This window comes from Balaenoptera physalus, assembly GCF_965194825.1.
Source record: "Balaenoptera physalus genome assembly, chromosome: 5".
In the NCBI taxonomy this organism is placed as follows: Eukaryota; Metazoa; Chordata; class Mammalia; order Artiodactyla; family Balaenopteridae; genus Balaenoptera; species Balaenoptera physalus.
The window spans coordinates 69,307,420-69,331,922 of NC_138884.1; the positions used below are offsets into that span (position 1 = coordinate 69,307,420).

Here is a 24,503-nt window from a genome sequence, read left to right on the forward strand (position 1 = left end):
AAGTTGCAACAATAATACTACCTGATTCATGGTATTCGGGAAATCAGTGAAATAATAATCCATGTCAAGTGCTTAGAATAGAGCGTGGCACAAATGTTAAGTATAAATATTAAGTGTTCATACTATGTCAACTCAAAAAGGTGGTATCTATTGTAATATTCTGAAGAATAGTCTGTTCGGCTCTCTTTGGGAACTGGGAGAGAGGGGATCATATGGATAATTTTTAGTTTGAACATAGGACTTAAGGTTAATTTGCATAATCAATATTAGCTCTTATTATTATTGTTATTATTATTATTATTGACCAGCAATACCTCACCGTAAAGTTGTGACATTCAGAAAATACTAAATATTTTCTCCCTCAACAAGATAAAGCAGCTCTACTCTCATTGATCTGAATGAGACAAATCAAAATAAGACAAAGAGAAGTAAGTACTGGAACCTGTGGTAGCAGTCTTAGGAGAGCTGGGCCATTGAGTAACCTTAGAAGGGGGCACAGAAAGCCAGGAGTGGTTGGGAGGTGTGGGGAGTTGTGAAGTTCAGAGAACTGAACCCTGGTCATAGCTTCTTAGAGATATCTTAATCCCGGAGACTTTCCCTTGCCTTGAACAACAGCTCCAATGGAGGAATCGTCATATTCAAGTCAAGGATCACTATCACTGGATTCGCCATTAGGAACACTGAACATGAAGGAGAATGTTCTGATCACAACAGTATCAAGCTTCTACTTAATACCCTTCAAATACTAGGACTATCATTCCATCAGCCAATGGGAAAGAGAATTCAAACAAGCTCCCTTCTTCTCATTCAGGCTCACTGAGAGAATGCCAAGACAAGTTGACTAGGAACCTAATGTGATAAACTACTAGATCACACTACTCTCTGGAATAATTATTCTCAACACATGAATTATTTTCCACAAGAGGCCTGCAGGAGTGTGCTAAATTATTTCAAATGATAAATGTTGGCTTTTCAACAATATTATATTTGGAAAGTATGTTACAATTTACAAAACCCTCCTACTTATTCCTAACAATATTGAAAAAAAAGCACATTTTACCATCAAGTTTAGAATTTAACTTCAATTAAATTCAACCCAAATTCAAGTATTACTTCATAGTATGATAGTACTATGCTTGATACTAGAAATAGAATGATGATGACCAAGAAGTCTGAATGAAAAAAGTGATAGGATCCTTGTAAGACTAAGCAAGGCAATATGTATAAAATATTTTTTCCTGTGTCTGACACAAGATACATACTCAATGAATGGGAGTGGTGTTTACCATTAATAATAACAAGCTATACTCTCTGCCTCTATCTTGTAGGTGTCCACAGTGTACTTAAACACAGCAAAAAAAATGCTTTGCATTTGCAAGTGTAGGAAAAGGGTGTTTACTTAACATGGTCAAAGTACTCTGTTATATGCAAGTTTAATTTTTATTCCCTTGGGTTAAGGGTGAATAAAGCTAGGAAATTATGTTCTACCATATAATATCTGCTAACCAGGTAAGTTAGAAAAACACCATCACAGCACTTTAAAGGACAAGCCTGGAGACTCCTCAATAAGAATGCCAGATGTCTTGTTCCTATTTTATTTTAATCAACATCAAATGCTTTTATATTTCACTAAATAATATCGTTTGTTAACATCTCAAGTTTGTGATGCTGAATCTTTGGCTATAGCTTATTTTTAATATATATGTACCAAGCAGGACCATCTGTTTATTCTGAACTTAAAAAAATATTGTCAGTGTGTGGATGTGCTGAATGCAATTTAGTTTGCACATGAAACTTAATGCCTGGCATTATTCTAGTTCATTGATTATCTGCCAATGGAACCATGTTTATATTACTCATTTTATTATAGAAAAAAAAGTTTAAAAAAATAGATGCTGTTTTCCAAATGTGCCCAAATATTTTAGATTTTTTTCAGAGTATAAATTGTAACTGTCAACAATTAGCAACTGTATAAATTAGTGTTTAGTATTAGACTTCTGATCAAACATAAGATTCTACCTAAAGGAAGACTATACACATTACTATACAGTATAAATACAGTACTGTTTTCACCAGCTTTATTACTAGTCGTTTACCATATTAGAAGGCGGAATGTATCTGGTAACTGGCAAATTTTTATGTAGCAAAATATTCAAAATATCATCCTTAGTAATAAAATGGAGGACATTTTTCAGAAGTTAATGTCTTTTCTTGGTTATTGACGGGAACTTATCTAAACTGAATTGCTAGTGATGTTGTGAAGAATTCATAGGTAGGGTTCTATCATTAACTGCTAAGGCTGTCAACAAATTGTATAGAAAAACAATGAAACAAAACCAAACCAAAAATAAAACAACAGAGTTTCAACTGAAGAGTGTGCCTCAAATGGTATATTTGAGTCTCAATATTCACCTCTGCTTAGGATTCTAATTCAGCTTCCAAAATAAATTCCCACCCAAACACCTTCATTGAGTGCTTCTGTCTGTAATACAGACATGATTTTGGGGTAGAGTATTTTGTGAGTAGTTAGGAAGCAAACTAAAGGTTAGGGACAGAGGATCCTTGGTGAGGACACATGTCCTTCAGAATTGCAACTTCTAATGAGCCCTGCTAAGAATTCCATTGCACTGATTTACAAATCTGCTACAAAAATAACAAAGTAGACTTTCATTTCAGATATAATACACAAAATTGAGAAATAGGTCTGAAAAGCATAGAGAACTTATTTGCATACAGAAATATATAATAATCCCATTAAATTAAGTACAAAATTGTAACAAACTTGTTTTAATAAAGAAAGGTTTAAAAATAATAGTGCTTCTAGATGAAACTATTTTTTTTTAAAAGTCCTGATTAATGAGACGTATGGGAAGAAAAATTACTATAATGGTGAATGCTGACTCAGGATCTTATTTTTATTAAGTAGTTTATAGTGAGGGCTGTGACTATTTTTTCTATTTATAGTGGCAGCTCTGGTTAATTACCTTGTAATGTATTGTGACATTAATGCACTAGTAAACTATTGGAATTTACACTCCTATTCAGTAATAAAATCTATAAGTTGAAGAATGCATATAAAGTTATCACAGTCATAAATTATGTGACCAAATGCCATGTATGATCACATTAAACAACAGAATCTCTCAAATTTACTCATCAGGGGTGGGTGCCACTGAATTTATATACTTCAGCTATTTTGAAATATAGATTTCAACATTTTATTCAAGGTTATTTGGTAACTTGTTACTACATTTTCCATATGGTTACTAAGAGCATGTTGGTCACAATTAATATACACAGTACCAAAAAAGAAATACATTTTGACAAACAAATGCATCAATTTCACAAACTATTTTTTCCCTAAAAAGTGAGTGCAAAAGTGAAAGAAATCAAGAGAATAGAAAGGAGGTAGTATGGTGACATGTGGATTAAAACCAAAATGATTCATAAGTTACATATAGAACTTAAGGGGATGAAAAAGAAATGAAAATGTAACACATACTTTTTGAAAAATAATTATATAATTATTTTTTTAAATAGAGGTTTAAAAACAATTCCAAAGTTACCAGTAATTAGCTCACTATCTCAAATATTCAAAGCACAATCACTGTTAAAAAAAAAAGGTACCAAGTAATCCAAAATATTTGAGATAAGAACAGAATAAAATGGCAAAGTATCTGAAACAATCTGATATGTAATTGTATGTTAGAGAATTCATACTTTCTACTGAAAATTCCCTGTTCTAATATTGATAGCTATATTAATACATTTTAATCCTTGTTTTGTATTGCTCTCTTGATGGATATCAAAAAGCTTAAGTATGATTTTCCTATGAAAATATAGTCAAGTCTGTAAAATACACAGGGAATTAATATATAAAGCAATAATTCCTAAAACATGAACATGCATGTACACTAGTGGAAATAGGTACAGGGTGGGAAAGAAAGAGAATACACAGAACTGTAGGTCAGTGGGGGAAGGGGAATATCAAGACATAGCTCTCATTTTCTCAATATGTATAAAATTATAGTAGAAAAATAGAAAAAATTGTTAGCAAATGTGGTTTTTCAGGTAGTTCAAAGGATATTGCTATATAATCACACAAAAATTATTAGAGACAGAATTTCAAAGTATTTAAAGAACCTAATTTATCTTATTGTATAAATTCAAATAAAAACCTATAATATACATGAGAGATTCCCTCTCTGTACATAGATATAGATAATGTACAGGTCATTTGTGTAATTTGACTGTGCATAAATATCAAAAATGTACACTATAATTAGAAACAGTAAATGAAGATGAGGGGTGAGAGTTGAAAGTTGAAAGGAAATACTTTGTGGTTCCAAAGCAATGATATTGCCAACTCTCACCATTTCCAATATTTGTTTTCAAATAAAATATTAGATAGTTTTAAGAAAAAAAAGCACAAGATCTTTTGCAATGTTATTTTGGTGATTTATAGAAACCTCTTTATTTATTCAATTAAATGTTCATTTTTTTTTTTTTTGAAAATTACAGGACTATGGCACATGAACTAATGACTACAACTGCAATTGCATTACTCACAGTAGTTTAGGAGGGTCTCTGGGTCAATGCATGTAGAGGAAGTATGTGAGAAATAGAAGTTATCAAGACAATTCTTCTAAGGTAGAGAGCACAATTTCAGGTAGATAAAAAGCAGAGATCACTGCTGGATTCTAGTAAATCATTCTTCACCAGGTCAATACCATCACTACTTTTACTAAGATGATGCTGCTTTAAAGTGAAGCTCTTAATAATGCCTACTTGCCTACTAACTCTTCAGGGTCTAGTTTATGTCAGGTTATTTGCCAGGAACTTGACACTAACTGTTTCACTTAATCATCCTTAAAAACTTGTTTTACAGTTGATAGACAGAAGCTGTCTAAGGTCATGCAGGTCTGCCTGGCTCCAAGGCCCAGTCTCTTCCCATATGTCACAACAGCAAACCCCAAAGTTCGTATCGATAGTAATAGCCACATATTATCTAGGGCTTACCAGATGCCAGACTCTATTCTGTATCATCCTTAATCCTCACAAAGACACTGTGAAGAGTTCTTATTTCTGAACTTCTGTGTGGTAGTTGAGGAAATTAAAGATAAGAAAGGTCTAGAACTCCCAAGTTTAAGTTTATTGGCTATAAATCCCTTCATTTTATCACTCAATTTTTGTCTTATTTCATTCTAAATTTATTTTACTCTTTATCTGCCTAGCTACAGTAGGTTGAAATGGCCCAAATTCCTCTCCTTCCTGTATCCATCGTCCTTTGGATTGTGGTTCCTCCATCAAGAGATGGAGTCCATTTCTTAAGTCTAGGGTTGGCTATGTGACTGGCTTTGGCCAATGGGACATAACAAACATGACACAAGTAGAGTCTTAAACAATACCTGAACTTTGGGACTTTCCTACTCATTGCAGGGAATCCTGTCACAATGGGAATGAGCTGGGGCTAGCCTGCTGGAAGATGAGAGCCATATGGCCATCACTGCAGATGACATCAAGGTGACTACCAAACATGTGAATGAGTTTCCTCCCCTGAAAATCCAACCAGCCTGCTAACTACTAAACATCCAGCCTCAGTCAAGTCAGCACATATGAGATTCAACCAACTATGAGAACTATAAAAATGTTTCCTGTTTTAAGCCACTAACTTTTGGAGTAGATTATTACACTGTCACACCCATGACTTTATAGTATTCTTCCCAAATCATACTGGGATCATGTCTGAAGAATTGAATTATATTAAGGTCACCAACTTGCATAAATAGATCTCCATCTTTGGTGGGAACAACATTCTACTAAGAATTAACATGTCTAAAACAAGGCATCCATTTAAAATTCATCTCTTCCTCATGATGAGAAATTATGCCATAAGCATCCAAGTAGTTAATCAATATAGAAACCTTAGAGGCATTTCTGCTCTTTTCCCTGTATCAGTTCAGCCAATGCCATGTCTCTTCAAAACACTTCTCAGACCCTACCATTGCCGCCAACACACTCCTAACTAATTTCCCAATCATCTTTTACCTGGATTACTGAAATGGCCTCCCTCTGTCAATCTTTCATCATCTACACTGATTTCAGAGATACTTTTGTCATAACAAGAACTGATTCTGTTATGATGTAACACCCCACTAACTTAGGAAAATTTTTTAAAAAATTAAAAATATTTGATGATTTTTTTCCAGGATAAAATACAAACTCCTTGGCATGAGACACAGAATCCTTCACAATCTCCCTCATTACATCTTCCCAGTCTCTTCCTCTAAAACTGCTCCCATTTTACTGTGCGCTCAGCACATTTCCTTAAAAATATCACAACTTTCACATATACATATTTTGGTTCATTCTACTTCCTCTTTGTAAGGTTCTCTGATTGTCCCTGCTCAGTTTTCTTCTTGAAAAATGAGGATACATCCTTCACAATTTAGGTTGTCACCTTCACTTTCAGTCACTTAGACAGAAATCATTGTATGAGTTCCTATTATGCGCCAAGCACAGACCAGTGGCTGGAGGAGAAATAATAATTATGACACTCTTTGCCCTCAAGGATCTTACAGAAGAGAAAGGGAACATTCAAGCTGAAAAATAAAATGCAGTGTTTTAGGTATAATAACTGAGGCAAGCACAGGCGATATCTGGAGGACAGGGGCATGTACTTAGCTCCTGCCTAGTACACGGGAAGGCTTAACAGAGGAACTGAAGGTAAAGCAGAGCATTGCAACACTGGTAGAAACTTATTGGGTAGAAAAGAAAAGGTAAGAGACTCCTGGAAGAGGAAATAGCATGTATAGAAAACATGCTCATAAAAGTCAGATCTAATGACTTTTATTGTATACTACTGAAAGTATAAGAAAATATACCATGCCACTGGGACAAAGTGAGGAGAGTCGGAGGGAGGGGAGGAAAGGAGGAGATATGGAGATATATGTATACGTATAGCTGATTCACTTTGTTATACAGAAGAAACTAACACACCATTGTAAAGCAATTATACTCCAATAAAGATGTTTTAAAAAAATGAAATAAAATAAAAATGAATCTATGTTCACCTTTGGAAAAAAAAAAAGAAAATATACCATATTATTTTAAACTGAAAAATTAACCTTAGGATATTTGGTATTTATAAAATTAAAAGTTTGTCTATTATTACATTAGTTTGAACATTATAAAACATTTAAAAATCATTAATTTTAAAAAGTAGGAAGATAAATTCTGTATTTAGATTATGAGATAAATGTTACTTTTAACTTCTATTTTGTATGACTCGTTATTTTTAAAAATCTTTAAACAGATGGCATCAATTTAAATACATAATTTTAATTTATATACTTTAAAACTAAATTATCATATTAATAATAAAATGACTTTTAAAAGGAATAATAATAAAATATATCACTTTGCAAGGAAATAAATCTGTCAATACGACTTAGATTAAGACATCTTAATTTATTTAAAAATAAAAAAGGATAGTAGAAGAAGAAATTTCCAATAAAAAAAAGTAACGGTTATCTGGTAATCTCTAAATCTAGGTTGGTTTTCAACTAGTCTTCCACTATGGATCCTCATTTCTTATTTGGTTTACAAACATTTCTCAAAACAATATTTCACATCTTATTATAAATAACACTTACTCTTTCTGTTATTCTATTCCTTACACACCATTTTCCTCCTGTTTTTTAAATAGGCACTGCATTGTAAGATACATATTTATAGTTATCTTTAATTTAATTAATTGTCTTCAACAAAGAATGAATAAATTTCTTTTTCTTTAAACTAAAAAAAACAAAAAGAATACAACTCACCTCTAACAGGGGGTCTTTCTAGCTCAGAGTCAAGGTGAATTGGTGGAGAGATGTATGGTACCTGTCCATGATGTGCCTGTCCTGTGGACCCAAAAATAAATGTTAAGATATTATAATTATGTCTTTTTACATTTTTTTTGGTTTTATGATGTCATACATCTCTCTTCACACTGAATTACTAACCATTATAGAGTGCAGACAGATCTATCCAAACACAGAATCATTATGTGTCATCCAAACATCAACCAATTAAATCAGTCCTTCTTAAGCCATCTACTTTTGTTGTTGTTGTTAAATCACAAGTTTATTGTTGAGTGACGCTTTAAAAAATACAATAAAAATGATTGACAAGAAAAATGAAATGCAAAAACTAAAAACAAAGACATAACATACAAGTCCCCATTTTTCATTATTAAACAGACATTAAGTACTCTATCAATTTGCTTTAAGTGTTTCTAAACATTTACTCTTAATTTTTGCATTTATTTCACTGCAGATCAGTAATACATGGTCTGCAGACTGGCATCTATGTCAGATAACACTTTGAATAGCACTGATTTAGATAACTTTACAACCCTAATTAATTTATACCTTATTTTTATGATTACTTTTAAACTTTTTACTTACTATTTGAGTAGAAAACTACTCCTACTTGCTTATTGTATTTGATGAAAAAATAACTAACCACAATATAAAAAAGCAGGTAGATGGATTCACTCTCTGTTTCTTGTAAAGCATTCTGCCAGCTCACTTGCATATCTGTAATACATTTTCTGTCTCATGAGTTAAAGTTGATTTGAAGGACTAGACGCTGACTGAAAAAAATTGCTAGCTTCAAAACAAAAGAGTTTTCTAATGCTCAAAGTAGCTATAGCTTGTATACTGATAATCTAGTAAGCAATTAGGATTTTAAGGCAAGAAAGCATAATTACAGAGTTCAATTTCTAAAGCTACTTTATAGAAAGAAGGTTTGGGTAAAAGTACAGAACCCACCGCTTTCTTTCTATAATGGGAATATGCAGTTATATTTTATACATTTACTATAGCAATCTACAGGGCTGTTAATCTCTTTTCCTAAACAATGAAAGTTAATGATACATAGATTATGATAACAGTTAGAGTAACCTTCCTGTTTCAAGGAATATTCAACTTGTAATAAACTCTGCTGATTTCTCTTATGAGGCACATTTCAAATAATTAATATGGCTCCCTGTTGATAGTAGCTGTTATTGCTCCCAGCATTTTTCTAGCTAACAGCAGACACAGTGGAGAGGCTGTAATATACAGAGCTCCTCATAATGGTAACTAAGAATATTATGCTTTCACTGGTCATGTTTCAGTGGAATACTAAAAGCACTATTATAAAAGAAATGACAGCGACTGTGCACCGCTAGCAGTCCATGTGTAATATAGCTTATTAAAAACTTCAGATTATCTTAATTATAAAAACACCTGATGTTTACCTCTGTGGCATACTTGGTTGCAAAAACATTTTTACTTTTAAGGTCTTGTGTCATTACAAATGAATTGGTTTGAAACTTTATTGATCATGTAAATGAAAATAAGAATCTTTCACTTTATAGTGGTTCAAAATAACATCAGCATATAAAATCGTATTGATTTCATGTCAAACCAAGGAACATGGCTTTTACTACATATAATAATAACCACTATGCATTCATACATACATCATCTCCTTTTATGCAACCAATATCACTATAAGGATTTAAAGGTAGGTAATACATTAGTACACACACATTTTTTTTTTTTTTTTTTTACACACACATTTTTAAATCAAAGATACAAGCAGAGGAGACTAAGTAACTAACATGCAGATAGTAAACAGTAAGGCCAGTCATATTTTGACTTCAAATTTCAAGTGGTTTCATCTATATCATAATATTTTTCTCAAAGAAGGTATATTAAACCTGAAAATAATGCGTATAGATTTTAGTGATTAAACTCTGACAAGGAACTGCTTTTGGAACTGTCACCTCTACATTTATAATGAAGTAAACAGTCCCTTTAAATGCCACATTTGCCTTTGTTCTTGGGATAAGCATGTAACCTCAACAGTACTCAACATGGGTACCTATTTAGGCAGCACAAGTTCACAATGTGTATATCCCTAAGGGAAAATGGGGATATCAAAGAGGCAGTGGAATGGAATGGGGGTTATTGATGGTCAAATTCTGAACCGGGTTTGCCATAATTTCCATTCTCTCTCCAAGGAGAAATCTAGCAAACTGCAGGATGCAGGATGGCAGGGAAAGTCACAGTGGTAGGCATTGACGGGGATTCTAAGCCTTAGAGAAAGGTGAGAAATACGGTAATTCCAACCTGGTAACTGAAATTTCTGATCTACAGAATAAAAACTAGAAATTATGGAGGTTGTTGTTGATTGATTAAATTAACCAAATTCTTAAAAAGATTCCTGCCACACTTTAGATCAGTGGTATTCACACATTTATCTCCACAAAAACACATAAAAGGTAAAAAAAAAAAAAAAAAAAAAAAAAAAACCATTCTAGTAGGCAATACTTCTAACTAAGGATAACTAACTAATAAATAAGAAATCTAAGGCAACAATTCTCAGGGTAGTAATCTGTCATCATCAGGAAGGGCATATGGAAACATGGGGAGATGCTGTGCATAGTTTGAAAAAAAATTCATTGTCTCTCAAAGTCCCACCCCCCTCATAAAGAATTACTAAAAAAAGGAATTTGGCCAAGATGGGGGAGTAGGAAGACCTTGAGCTCACCTCCTTCCATAGGCACACCAAAATCACAACTATTTTCAGAGCAACTATTGATGACAAAGACTGGAAACTAGCAGAAAAGATCTTCTACAACTAAAGATATAAAGAAGGAACCACAACGAGACGCGTAGGGGTAGGTGGAATCCCAATATAGTCAAGAGCCATACCCCTGGATGGGTGACCCACAAGGGGGAGGATAATTACAATTGCAGAGGTTCTCTACAAAGAGTGAGAGGTTTGAGCCCCACATTAAGCTCCCCAGCCGGGGGGTCTTGTACCAGGAAGACAAATCTCCAGAACATTTAGTTTTGAAGGCCAGTGGGGCTTAGTGTCCAGAGAGCCAGAGGGCTGTGGGAAATAGAGACTCCACTCTTAAAGAACATACACAAAATCTCACATGCTCCAGGACCCAAGGCAGAAGCAGTAAGTTGAAAGAAGCCTGGGTCAGACCCACCAGTTGATCTTGGAGAGCCTGCAGAAGAGGCAGAAGGCAAGTGAAGCTCACCGTGGAGATAAAGACACTGGTGGAAGCCATTTTGGGGAGCTCATTCTTCCACGCGGACACTGGTACTGGTAAATGCCATTTTGGAATCTTCCCTCTAGCCTATTAGCACTGGGACCTGGTCTGCCCACCAGCTTGTTTGCACCAGTACTAGGAGGCATCAGGACAAGTAACTAACTGGGTGAGGCTGCCTTAAGACCCCCTGAGCCCACAGCCATCTCAGGACATGGCCCTGTCCACCAGAGGGCCCAGGATCTGGGCCTACATACTACTGCACAGACACTAGACCTGGGAACCCCCAGGTCTCTGCAGCCAGAGACCCTGGGTCCCAGCCCTGCCCATCAGCAGCAGATACCGGCCCCAGGACCACCAAAGCCCTGCAGCCTGCTTTGTCAGGACCCAGCCAACCCACCAAAAGGCCAGCACCAGCCTTAAGATCACTTGGGCCCTGGCCCTGCCCACCAGCACCAGCTTTTTTTTTTTTTAATTAATTAATTAATTTATTTATTTATTTATTTTTCGCTGCTTTGGGTCTTCATTGCTGCACATAGGCTTTCTCTAGTTGTGGTGAGCAGGGGCTACTCTTCATCGCGGTGCGCGGGCTTCTCACTGCGGTGGCTTCTCTTTGTTGCGGAGCACGGGCTCTAGGCATGCGGGCTCAGTAGTTGTGGCTCACAGGCTCTAGAGCACAGGTTCAGTAGTTGTGGCACACAGGCTTAGTTGCTCCGCAGCATGTGGGATCTTCTCGGATAAGGGCGTGAACCCGTGTCCCCTGCATTGGCAGGTGGATTCTTAATCACTGCACCACCAGGGAAGTCCCCCCAACACCAGCTTTGTGACACCTTGGGCTCCTCAGCCAGTGGCCCAGGATCCAGTCCCAGCCACCAGAGGCTTGACACCAGATTTGGGTCACCCCAGAACCCACAGCCAGCCATGTCAGGAACCGGCCCACCTACCAGCAGGCTGACAGTAGATCTGTGAACCCCAGCCCTGAAACCACCCACCCCAGAACCTGGCTCTGCCCACCAGTGGGTCAGTATTAGCCCCAGGACCCTGTGGCATTCTGCAGTGAGCAGCCTCACGACCCAGCCCTGCCAACCAGCAGCTCCCAGCTTCCGCAGGGTCTGGCAACCAACTGGACCAGGGGCCAGCCACACCTACCAGACCACCCACTGTAGTCAGCCCTCCATAACAGAAGGATCCATGCAGCCCACAAAGGGGACATCCCTAGAGTATATAGTTCTGGTGACCAGAGGGAAGTGTGCTGCTGGGATGCACAGGATGCCTCCTACAAAAGGCCACTTCCCCAAGGTTGGGAAATGTAACCAACCTACCAGATACATAGAAATAAAAACAGCAAATTAGGCAAAATGAGGCGACAGAGGAACATGTTGCAATGGAAGGAATAAGATAAAACCTCAGAAGAAGAACTAAGTGAAGTAGAGATAGGCAATCTACCTGATAAAGAGTTTATTTTAAGGTAATGATCATAAAGATGATCAAAGAACTCAGGAGAAGAATGGATGAACACAGAGAGAAGTTGAACAAACAGTTAGAAGACATAAAGAAGAACTAAACACACCCGAAGAATACAATAACTTAAATAAAAAATATACTGTAAGGAATCAACAGATTAGATGATACAGAAGAACAGATCAGTGAGCTGTAAGGTATAGTAATGGAAATCACCAAAGCTAAACTGAAAAAATAGAAAGAAATGAAGTCATTTTAAGAGGTCTCTGAGACAACTTCAAGTGTACTAAAATTCTCATCACAGGAGTCTCAGAAGGAGAAGAGAGAGAGAAAGGGACAGAGAAAATATTTGAAGACATAGTAGCTGAAAACTTCCCTAACCTGGGAAATGAAACAGACATCCATGTACAGGAAGCACAGAGACTCCCAGACAGGATCAACTGAAAGAGGATCATGCCAAGACTCATTGTAATTAAAATGACAAAAATTAAATATTAAGAGAGAATATTAAGAATTAATGCAAAATAATAGTAATAATAATAAACTCCAGTTAATACCATAAATAACTTTCATAAAAATTTCTCTTGGACTTTATGGTGAATAATATTCAGCAAAAAATGCAATGCAAAGTGGGAGCTCAAAAAGAGCATAGAGAGGTAAAAAGCATGACAAACACATGTTTTAAAAATATGACACATTTTCCACCATATTTGACTGGCTTATACTAGTCTCACCTGGTCCTCATAACCACAGCTTTGTATATCTAAATATGTGATGTGCTCTTTTTACTTTTGTCCTTGTCCTTACTTTTCCAAATTAAAAAAGATACATATCTGCTTATTTTTCCTTCTGAATTTTATTGCATTTTTTTCTAAATTTTAAAGTAAAAAATCATATTGAGATTTTATTAGAATTACATTAATTCTATAAACCAATTTGGAGAATAAATATTTTAAATAGTTTGTCTTTATGTATTTTAAATGGATTGCTTTTTGTTTGAATTGCTTTTTAATAAATAGGAATAAATTATTTTTGAAGTTTTCTACATTTTGGTTATAAGAATATTTCATTGTGTAAGTATTCTATTTTCCCCATTTTGAATAAAATCTCTAAATTTTCTTGATGACTTTCATTTAGCTTTTTTGACCTTTATTGTTGTAATTATTAGTTATTGAGTCTACCTTACTAGCTCCTTAGAGCTAGACACACTGATAATAATATTTTGGTGAGGCCCTGTGAGCTTTGTTTCTTGTAAGAAGTATATTCCCAGGTTAAGATTCATCTATAGACTCTTGTATTTAATTATTTTGTGCTGCAGAATTTAAATTTTAAAGATTGAATTTATAGGACATGCATTTTAGGGGACAGAGTTTCCTGGTGTTGCTATTCACATGTCATTTTATCTTTAAGTCCCTACAAAGTAATTACCAAAGGAATAAGCATTGCTTAATGACAGATTTCATAAAAGAATTACAAAGAATTAAAAAGTGGGAGGAAAAAATGCTTCTTGGTTCATTGCTTAGGAGTCTAGAAGAATAATGGCAACAGGGTAATATGTGGGTAGCTTATGAATTAGATTTTATTCAATTTTTAGTGCAGGTAAATGATATATTTGCATGAAGATGTCATATATATGCATTTATATATATACACGTATGTACATACATAACGTGTATATATGTGTCCATTTATATGAAATATATACTGATATATAATTTATATATATATACAATTCAAATATATCATCCATTTCAAATATACAATTCAATGTTTTTCGTACATTCATAGATTTGTGCAACCACTACCACAATCGATTTGAGACTAATTTCATCACCATAAAAAGAAATTTGAAGTCTCTCAGCAGTCACTCACCATCTCCTCCAAACCCACCCCAGTCCTGGGCAACCACTCATCCCCTTTCCATCTCTAGAGATTTACCTGTTCTGGACATTTCACGTAATTGGAATCATACAAATATATAGTCTTCTGTGATCAGTTTCCTTCATTCAATTTAATTTTAAAGGCTCCATATGGTAGCATGAATCAGTACTTAATTCCTTTATGCTGCCAAATAATATTCCATTGTAAAAACATAGCATATTTTTTGTATCCATTAATCAGTTGATGGACTTTGGGGATAATTTCCACTTTTTGACTATTATGAATAATTCTGCTATGAACCTTCATTTACAAGTTTTTGTGTGGACATATGTTGCATTTTTCTTGAATACACATACCTAGAAGTGGAATTGTTGGGTCGTATGGTAAACTCCATGTAAAAACTTTTGTGGAAATGTCAGTCTGATTTCCAAAGAAGCTATACCATTTTACTTTTCATTAGGAATGTATGAGGCTTCCACTATCACAGAGATGTTTTTCAGGGTTTTTTGCTTGTTTGCTTGTTTGTTCATTTTAAGGTGATAGTCTAGTTAATCAGGATTGATGAGACCTGAAATAATTAATATTAAGACAATTGTGAAATCTGGGAAGGGAATAATCTACCCAAATGAACACAGAAAAATAAAGCATAGGGTTTGGGTCAGAAGTTGTACAGTTCATCCACATTGAGAGAGTAGAAGGAAAAAAATGATCTGGCCAAAAAAACGAAAACAAAGAAAGAGCTGCTCACGTTCTGAAATGAAAATGTGTGAACTATCCAGTGTTAGGTATGCCAAAGATGTAGAAGATTTAAGGATGCTGGTTAGTAGAACCCAAAAGGCCATTATGGATTTTGGAAAAGCCATTATTTTTCTACTTTCAATCTCTTTTTCAACTTTCATTTAATTTCTATTTCATTGAGGAATTCTGTGCAATTTCTACTAAAGTTCAAATATAGAAAGGACTTGACCGGCACTAAGTACAGGAAAAGGATTTTTTTTTCCTCTTTCTACTGTCAATACTTTACTTGCACATCAGAGCACAGCAATACATTTTTAGAACCATAGAGTTTGGAGGGAGAAAGACATTTGATATCTTATAATCCCAAACCTACCTTTTAGAATAAGGAAACTGACATCTCGATAAATTGGTGACTTTCAAAAGTCAAATCAAGGTGGTGGTTGTCAAGAGTGATGTCAGAGGACAGTAAGAAAGGGAATGCAGCTAGCCTGCAGAAAACTGCCCTCAACCCTCTCTTACTTCTGAAGCCTTACTTAGCAAGCAATTATTTTCAAGGTGTGTGGGCCATGAGCTTTCAGGTTGTTGACACATTAAAAGGGTTGAAAACTATTTATTTATAAAAATATGTATTTTTTTTTTCGATTTCGCTATGTCTATAAACTAAAGGCAACTTAGCATAACAGGTAAGATCATGCCCAAGAAACAGAACTGCCAGTGTTAGTATTTGGACTCTGCCACATTTTAGCCATAGAATTATTAACCATATAAGTTATTAGCCAGCAATTATCAAGCTGTTTAACTTCTATGTGCCTCGATTTCCTCATTTGTATAATGGGGATTATAATAGCACTGACCTCATAGAGGTGTTTTGAAAATTAGATAAATGTATACATATGTAGTAATTAGAACAGTGCATGGTATGCAGCAAAGCACTTAGAATTTTTAGCTATTATTATTATTATGCTAAATTCATTCTTTCATTCATTAATTCACCACACAATATTAACTGAGTGCCTCATATGTGACAGGTGCCTTCTTAGGCGGTTGGCATACATCACACAACAAAATAAATGATAATCCACACTCTTATGTAGGGGAAGACAGATAGTAAGCGTCTAACACAGCAAATATTATATGTGTGAGATGCTGAGGGCAATGGAAACAAATTAGAACAGGCTAAAGGGGATCTGAAGTTGGAGGGGCAGGTTGCAATTTTAAATAGAGTGATCGGGAAGGCCTAATTTAATTTCTATGAATAGATTTTGAAGAGTTCAAGAAAAGGCAAGAGATATTATCTGACTTTTATAGGAAATTGTAAAAAGATAAAAGTATAGATAAGAGTCCAAATCTAATTCTATTAATTAAGAATGAAAGAAAAAAATGTGCTGGTAGCAGATGCTTTTGCCTAACATTTATTTCAAATTTTACACATATTCATAGACATATTAATAATGACACCAATGACCAATGAGTAAAAGAAGACATAAATAAAATACGGTGATATGTAATTGGGAAAATGAACACAACTTTGTTCCTAAAGTAAAAACACATTTTACTACCATAAAGTCCCCATTGGTTTCTCCAGTTATACTATTTTTCAACTCAAATTTTCCTCATCTTCTACATAGTGCTGTAAACAAGTTTAATAGTTTATGGCCCTCCAGGCAGATTTCATGCCTTCTTTTCGTTCGTTTCCTTTAAATTTTCAACTTCTGATTTTAATTATTTCCTCTAGAGATATGACATTTCCCCCTCCTTAAAAACAATAAAAGAGATCTCACATTTTTTAACATGGGGTTTTTAACGATATTGCCATTTTCCTTTTACAAGCTTTAGAATGATAGCAAGTTACATCTCTGCATTTCTCTGCCCTATTATAATAATGATTCCATGTGGAATGTGGAAACCTATACTAAACTACATTTAAGAACGGCATATGGGATTTTTCTAAAGTTTTTCAAATACTCTGAAAGTAAATGAGACTCCTCAAAAAAAGTTTAATTTTTTGTTGAAAATAATTTCAGCTACAAAAAAAATACCAGAGATCAATGTGTTGGTAGTGCTGATGGAAAATTGGGTGTGCCTAACATTACAACAGCTTGCTTTTTTTGTCTTTAAATCCCAGTCTGACTATAACCATCTGACATCCAAAAAGTCAGCTTTCAGGTGCAGATATAAACACCAATCAAAAGTAATCATCAAAGAAAAGAGTTGTAAAGTTGTCAATTTAACGCCTATCTTTTCACTCTGGTTTCCTTTTCCCCCTTCATCTTATTACTCACACTTATTTTCAGTGACTTTAGTAAAATATGAAGTAGCAGAGAAACAACTACATGCTTGACTTCTTATTGAGGATATAAAGTCATTGATGGAGGTACAAAGGTCACTGACGGGCTTCTCTCCAGTGGATATTTCTTGCCACAAAGAAAACAAATGGAGTAATTTGGAGCAAAGGTAACTTTCTTGTGTTTTGTGTGTGTGTGTGTGTGTGTGTGTGTGTGTGTAGTTCTTCCAGCAAATATTTCTTCAGTACCCACTCCCACTCTGTGACCAGTATTAACAATACCGTATGAACAAGATAATACAATGCTCCAAAGAGAGACTTCAGCTTAGATGCAGGGTTAAGAAATTGCAGGGAAGTATGATATGTACCTTGATAGAGGTGAGAGAAAAGAGTACAACAATAGCATCGAATGGAGGTAAGTGAAGTGAGGGAAGAACAGTACCTGGAGAAAGATGAGACTGAGGGAACAGCAATTAGTAGTCTAGTGAAAGAGTATGGCAGGCACGGGGAATCAGAAGGAATGATATGAGGGGATGCCTGCTGATCAGATAAGTGAGAGGGCTAGGAGACAGGGACCCACAAAGGAGGGTGGGCAGAAAAGATGATTAAAAATAATGTAAAAATTCAAAAATGTACAAAAAAATGAAAAAATAAAAAATACATGTGAAGGGGAACAGAATATATCACCCCAAAGCATGCCACTCTGGCATATTGATTATTTTGAATTAAAGTTACTTGAGAAACAAATGGTACAAGAAAGACCCTCTGACCCTTCTTTGTCTCCCTGAAAGCAGGAAATAAATCTCCCATGTGAAAGGTATCCTCTCTGCACGAGGAGGACAGAAGGCATAGTTATCCCAGATAGGGAACTCAGGGCTGAGAAAGCTGCATAAAGAAGCCCTGTTATTTCTTCACTAATTTACTACCCCAAGTCCAAACCCCTTTGTCTTACAATGGTCAATTCTTTGAGTCATATTTTTTTTGGGCTCCAGTACAAACAAAATCAAATCTGTTTTTCTCTGGCTAATCTTTATGTCAATTTAATTATTAGACCAGCCAAAGAATTTAGAAGGGGAAAAGGGACAAGTTTTCCACCTTTACACATGTTTATCATCCAGCTTCATCAATGGTTAATTCAGGGCCTATATTGTTTCACCGTTCTCCTCCTATGCCTCTTTCCCCATCCCAGAATAAGGGGAAGCAAATCCCAAACATCATATAATTTCATCTGTAAATTATTTGAGTATGTGTCTATAAAATATGAGTTCTTTAAAAACAACCACAATACCATTATGATACCTAAAAATTAGGAAGACACATTGTGAAATGAATTTAATGTAAAATTCAATGAAGCAATTGTCAGGAAGAAATCAGCCAGTCTGAAAGAAATGAAACCTGTTGGCCTGCAAAATACCTCATTGGTCCTAGGGCTGAAATTGTGTTGGACTGAGGAATGTTTTATATCAATGATGAATTTCAGGTGCTCACAGATATAGAGGGGACTCTATCTTATAAGCCATACAAATGCTTTCCTTTCTTTCACAAGCGTGAAAAACAGACTTGGTAGTTAAAACGATAAACACTGAATTTTGGAAGCATCACTTCAAAATTATTCCTTGAAGTCTCAAAAACCTATTGTAGCAAGCCTTACAAAAATAAACTAGAAACAGAATAGAAAAAGAAAAATAAATCAGAGCATTTATCTTTCCTGAATTTCTAGTTTTTATACTTCTTCAAAAATAAACAGGAATGAACACTTTGGAAACTGAAGATCATAGTAATAAGAATAGTTATTTTCTAATTTTCTAAGAGACTAATACTAAGAAGCACCATGTGAGGTAAATATTGCTTCCCATTTTAAAAATGCAGTAACTAAAGCTTTATAAGGTTAAGTGGATTTTCAAAGGTTACGCAACAGTGTGTGTGGGAATCAGGTTTCAAGTCCACAGACCATGTTCTTACTATGTAGCTTACTGCCTCCACACCCTATAAATAGACCTACAAGAGTGGAGAGAGGCAAATATACTAAATTTCTGAAACATTAGAAATTTTTAGTCCTTTTCCAGGCTAACCTAAAATTAAGTGTTTACATTAATAAAAGACTAAATCACAGAACAATCAGGACTCTAAAATCACTTTTCTCAAACAATGAGCAAAACACTGTGTTCTACTTAACACTAGGTTAACTATATTAGCCTTCCCCGGACATTTTTTTTTAATTTTAATGGAGGTCTTAAAAATGGTAGGGGTCAGTAATACAGATCTCCTTGAATCATTGTGATTCCAAAAGCTGGAAAAAAGAAAAAAGACACTTGAAGCAGTCCTCCTCCCCACATGCACACTCACATCTTTCCTATTATTTATCATCATTGTACTAAGCCCATGTTTTGCATACAGTAGAATGAGGAGAAAATATTTTACTATTGAAGTAGTTAATATTCAGCCCTATTTCACTGAAGGTGTGTATTCAGGGTGAGGAGCTGTGAAAAGCTAGTTTAGAAAAAACACAGGTGAACCTAATGAGCAGAACTGTGATGTTAGCATGAACACAGGGCTCAATAACTTCAGTTGGTCAATTAGCACAGGACATACAAGAGGCTGTTCCTAAGCCTCCTTCTCTTCCAGAGCAATTCTGATTTACGAATTATAGCTTCCTCAGATATTTTGCTTATAGCTTATGGTAGATCGAACACTGGTCCTTCCTAATCCTCAGAATCTGTAAGTATGTTATTTTATACGGCAGGAGGGACTTTGCAGATGTGATTATGCTTGAGATGGGGAGATTATGACAGTAGATCTTGAAAGTCGAAAAGGGAGGCAGAAGAGTAAGTCAGAGTGGTGCAACGTGAGAAACACTGCATAAGCTATTGCTGGCTTTGAAGATGGAGGAAGGGGACCAGAACCAAGGAATTGGGGCTGCTTCTAGAACTAAAAAAGACAAAGATCCTTTCCAGAGTCTACATAAAGAACTACTTTTAGCCTAATAAGACCTGTGTTGAACTTCTGTCTTAGAGAAATATAAAGTAATAAATTAGCATTGTTTAACCCTCTAAGTTTGTGGTACTTTGTTCCAGCAGTGATAGAAAACTAAGACACGATATAATAACTGGTCTTTATTTTAATTCTAAAAATATCCTTTTCATATTAAATATACTAATTATTTGAACAGCTAATGGATATGGTATATATTCAACTGGAACAAAATGAAAGCATCTAATCAACCTGATGGCTATCCACAGGCAATCTCTCTTTCCGGTATCTTGTGTACATTTCTGGAGTTATTCTACACCCTTATAACACACACACATACACACACTCTACCATATATTTATTTATTTGAATTGCTGCCATATTAAAACACACTGATATTCTGCATTTTGTCAAGACTGCTCTAGAAGACAGTTCTAGAGCTTCAACGTTTAACCACATCTTTCTAATACATACAAATTCTTGCATACATTATTAAGAATGTACCATCACCGGGGCTTCCCTGGTGGCGCAGTGGTTGAGAATCTGCCTGCCAATGCCCCTGGTCTGGGAAGATCCCACATGCCGCGGAGCAACTAAGCCCGTGAGCCACAATTACTGAGCTTGCGCGTCTGGAGCCTGTGCTCCGCAACAAGAGAGCCCGCGATAATGAGAGGCCCGTGCAACGCGATGAAGAGTGGACCCCACTTGCCGCAACTAGAGAAAGCCCTCGCACAGAAACAAAGACCCAACACAGCCTTAAAAATAAATAAATAATAATAAATAAAGAATGTACTATCACCTAAAATAACACCAGTGGCACAGATAGTTCTTTTAATCAGAAAGAGGAGATTACTTCACAAGGCAATGTAATAACTTGATGACTGCAACTAAATGATAAGCATAAAACACAACTATATATAATGAGATAGACAAAACAAAAATCAAAGAGATAGAATAGCTTCCTTAGAAATTATCTAGCCCAACTGCTGTAATTTACAGGGGGAAATAGGCCTAGACAAGATATAGGACTCACGTAAAGTCACCCTCTAGCTAAGGGCAAGAGGCAGACATAGCATAATAGTTATATAACCCCTAGTTATGTGTTCTTTCATTTATACTACTCTGTCTCTTTATTTTTTTTTTAATTAGGATTTTTTTAGAACATTTAAAAATTCATAGCAAAATTAAGAAGGAGGTACAGATTTCCCATGTATCCTGTCCCCACAAAGGTATAGATAGCCATTATCAATGTCCCCGACCACAGTGGTACATTTATTATAATTGATGAACTGACACTGACACATCATAATCACCTAAAGTCCATATAGTATTAGGGCTCATTCTTGGTGTTGTATAGTCAATGGATTTGGACAAATGTATAATGACAACTGTCCATGATTATGATATCATATGAGTATTTTCACTGCCCTAAAAATTCTCTGTGCTTTGCCTATTCATCCTCTCTCCTCCTTTATTTCTCTTATTTTTATGACAGAAAATGTAGAAAGTATAGAAAGTTTGTTGGCTAACGATTAGGGCTAGGAATGCTGCATTACAGGAAAATAAAAGTTTTGTATAAAAGGAAGATTTAGAGTTTATCCACTGTTATGAAATTACCTAGGTCACAGATTTACTGTGAGAATGAAATCAATAGTGACATAAAGATTACTAGTGTCTAGTACAGAATCAAGCTTCATTAAATGAGTTTAGTTCCTACCCCTTTAATAAATATTTCCTTTCAGGTTATTTTATTGCTGTGTTGTGCATTTCTGACATCTTATTCATCAGTAAACAAAAATGATAAGTGTAAGTAATGAAAAAAACTTACTTTTTAAAAGTTTTTTTAATATCTAATTTTGGGGAGGAATAAATTAAGACATGAGAATTTTGGATCAAGCTGGAATCATTCATTGTCATGTTTTCCAATACTCAGAATCTAATTGTGTAGTGGGATATTAAAATGTGGGCAAGCTTGGTTACTGATTCAAAATTTCTATTATGTATCAGCTGCACTTCTTATTAATATTCAGATACTTTGTGGTATTTTAAGAATATAGCAGATATTCCGTGCAGGATTGTGATAATGAAGTATATATGATCTTCCTGATGATATATCTTTGTTCAAGAATGGGTCATTCTAAAATTGTAAATTTTTAAAATAAATTACCAAATGTTAGTTTTATAGCAGTTATTGATCATGGAACTTGCAAAGACTGAGTAAAATAACTCTTTAACACAAATAATGGCAAAAGAGAAAGAAACTGTGAATGAGCTTTCATTAATTTCCTTAATTACTCATTTATTCATTCGGACAATATTTAATGAGTGCCTACTATTTACTGGTACCAACTACTGGAAATAAGCAAGTAAACTGTTAACTCTTGGAACCTATAGTCAGAGATATAAAATTATGGGATTTAATTGAAAAATCCACTTATTAAGGTAAAGGGAGCCCAATAAATATGTATGTGACTCAGAGTAGGTGTTCAATAAATACTTATTATTTTTGCCTATAAGAAAGACAAAAATAACCTTGATTACTGAGAAGTAAAATCTCCTTGGGTGACTCAGGAAAGGCTGGCAGAGGACCAGCATCAGGTGCATACTGTGACTCTATAAGACTGAAGTTGTCATGTTCACTCTTCTAATTCTCTTGTGATATTTGGAAATATGATTCACCATATTATAAAGTGCTTTTTAAGAGAGAGAAGAAGATGAGGTGTTTTCCATGGTATCTGATTTATAGCAAAAAATACATAAAGGGCACAGTCTATTAATTTACTGAATCCACATTTTTACTTATAATTAAATTCACCTATCAAAACTTAATGTCAAAAGAAGATACCAATTATTTAACCTTTTCAACATGCAGCCTAGATATCAAATTCCAGGAAAATAAAAAGGGTGAAGTAGGCTTTATACTCATTTTCAGTTATGAAAATTTATATAATATTTAAAAATGTGTATTCTCCAGAAACTATGTGCGATGTGGGAAAATGTGAAGAGCAATTTTGTGTGTGTATTTATATTTATATATTTATATTTATAGTCACATGAACACATGAACACACACACATACACATCTTGAATACCCTCAAATTATTCTAGGATTTCTTAAACTTGTTTTAACATTTGTTACAATTTTGTAAATATTAAAACTGAAACATCCTTTCACTTCTCCAATCTATCTTCATTGGAAGAGTAAGCGAACTGAACACATTTATAGCAAAGACTTTACATAGGTCGATCCAGGTATAAACTCCATGAGAGTTGGAAGCATAACAACTCCAGTGTCCATGTATTCTCTGGCATCCTAGGACTCACTCAAATGTCTTAGTCACTGTAAGAATTCAGTGTATTTCTGTGAAAATTCACATCGATGACATAAAAATTAAGATGAATGTTAAAATTGCTACACTTCAAATTATAAACAAGGTAAATAGTAAAACTCTGTGAAAATTTCTTTCATAAATGGAAATAAATTCATAGTGCAACTAATTTTGTTTGAGAAATGTTACAAATTTTATAACTATTAAATTCTCTCAGCCTGTCCATTTCTACCAGAAAAGATTCATGCGATTCTTGAAGAGGTCTTTACCAAATGAGATGCACAGCAATTCCCTAGTACAGACTTTAACCCAATGCATTTATGTAGATTTAAAAAAAATACTCTTCTAATGTACTTTTATTAATTTTATTTTCCCCCTTATTAAGTAGGTGGCAATTACATCATTATGATAAACTGTGAAAAAATTGGATAAATTGGCACTATATTTATATTATTTATCTGTATTTAATGGAACTGAAAATAGTTAATGTCATAAAGGAAAGATTGGAATTACGTGTTTAGGATAAAGGGTTACGGTGCCTGAAAAGTGATATTAGAATTACTTCAAAGGAGAACTAGCAAATGAAAATCTGCTTCTAGAACCACAGAAGCAAGCAGCAAGAAGAAAAGTATAGACCAGGGTCTTCACAACAGAGAGGTTTGTTCCCTAGAGTACAGAGCTAAGAAGCTGGCCCCCTGTGTTTACACTTTTAAAGTTCTGCTTTAAAGACTATCCTAGCATG

General features: G+C 34.8%; 1 protein-coding gene across 16 annotated transcripts in view; it reads right to left on the bottom strand.

Annotated features, from left to right (window-relative positions):
- ADGRL3 (adhesion G protein-coupled receptor L3) overlaps positions 1-24,503 on the bottom strand; it is an 859,984-nt gene that overhangs the window by 257,382 nt on the left and 578,099 nt on the right. For all 16 annotated transcript variants that reach the window (XM_082463707.1, XM_082463718.1, XM_082463716.1 and 13 more), the window contains one exon: positions 7,827-7,907. In XM_082463707.1, coding sequence (XP_082319833.1) covers positions 7,827-7,907 — 81 coding nt within the window. The remainder of the gene's footprint in view (positions 1-7,826; positions 7,908-24,503) is intronic.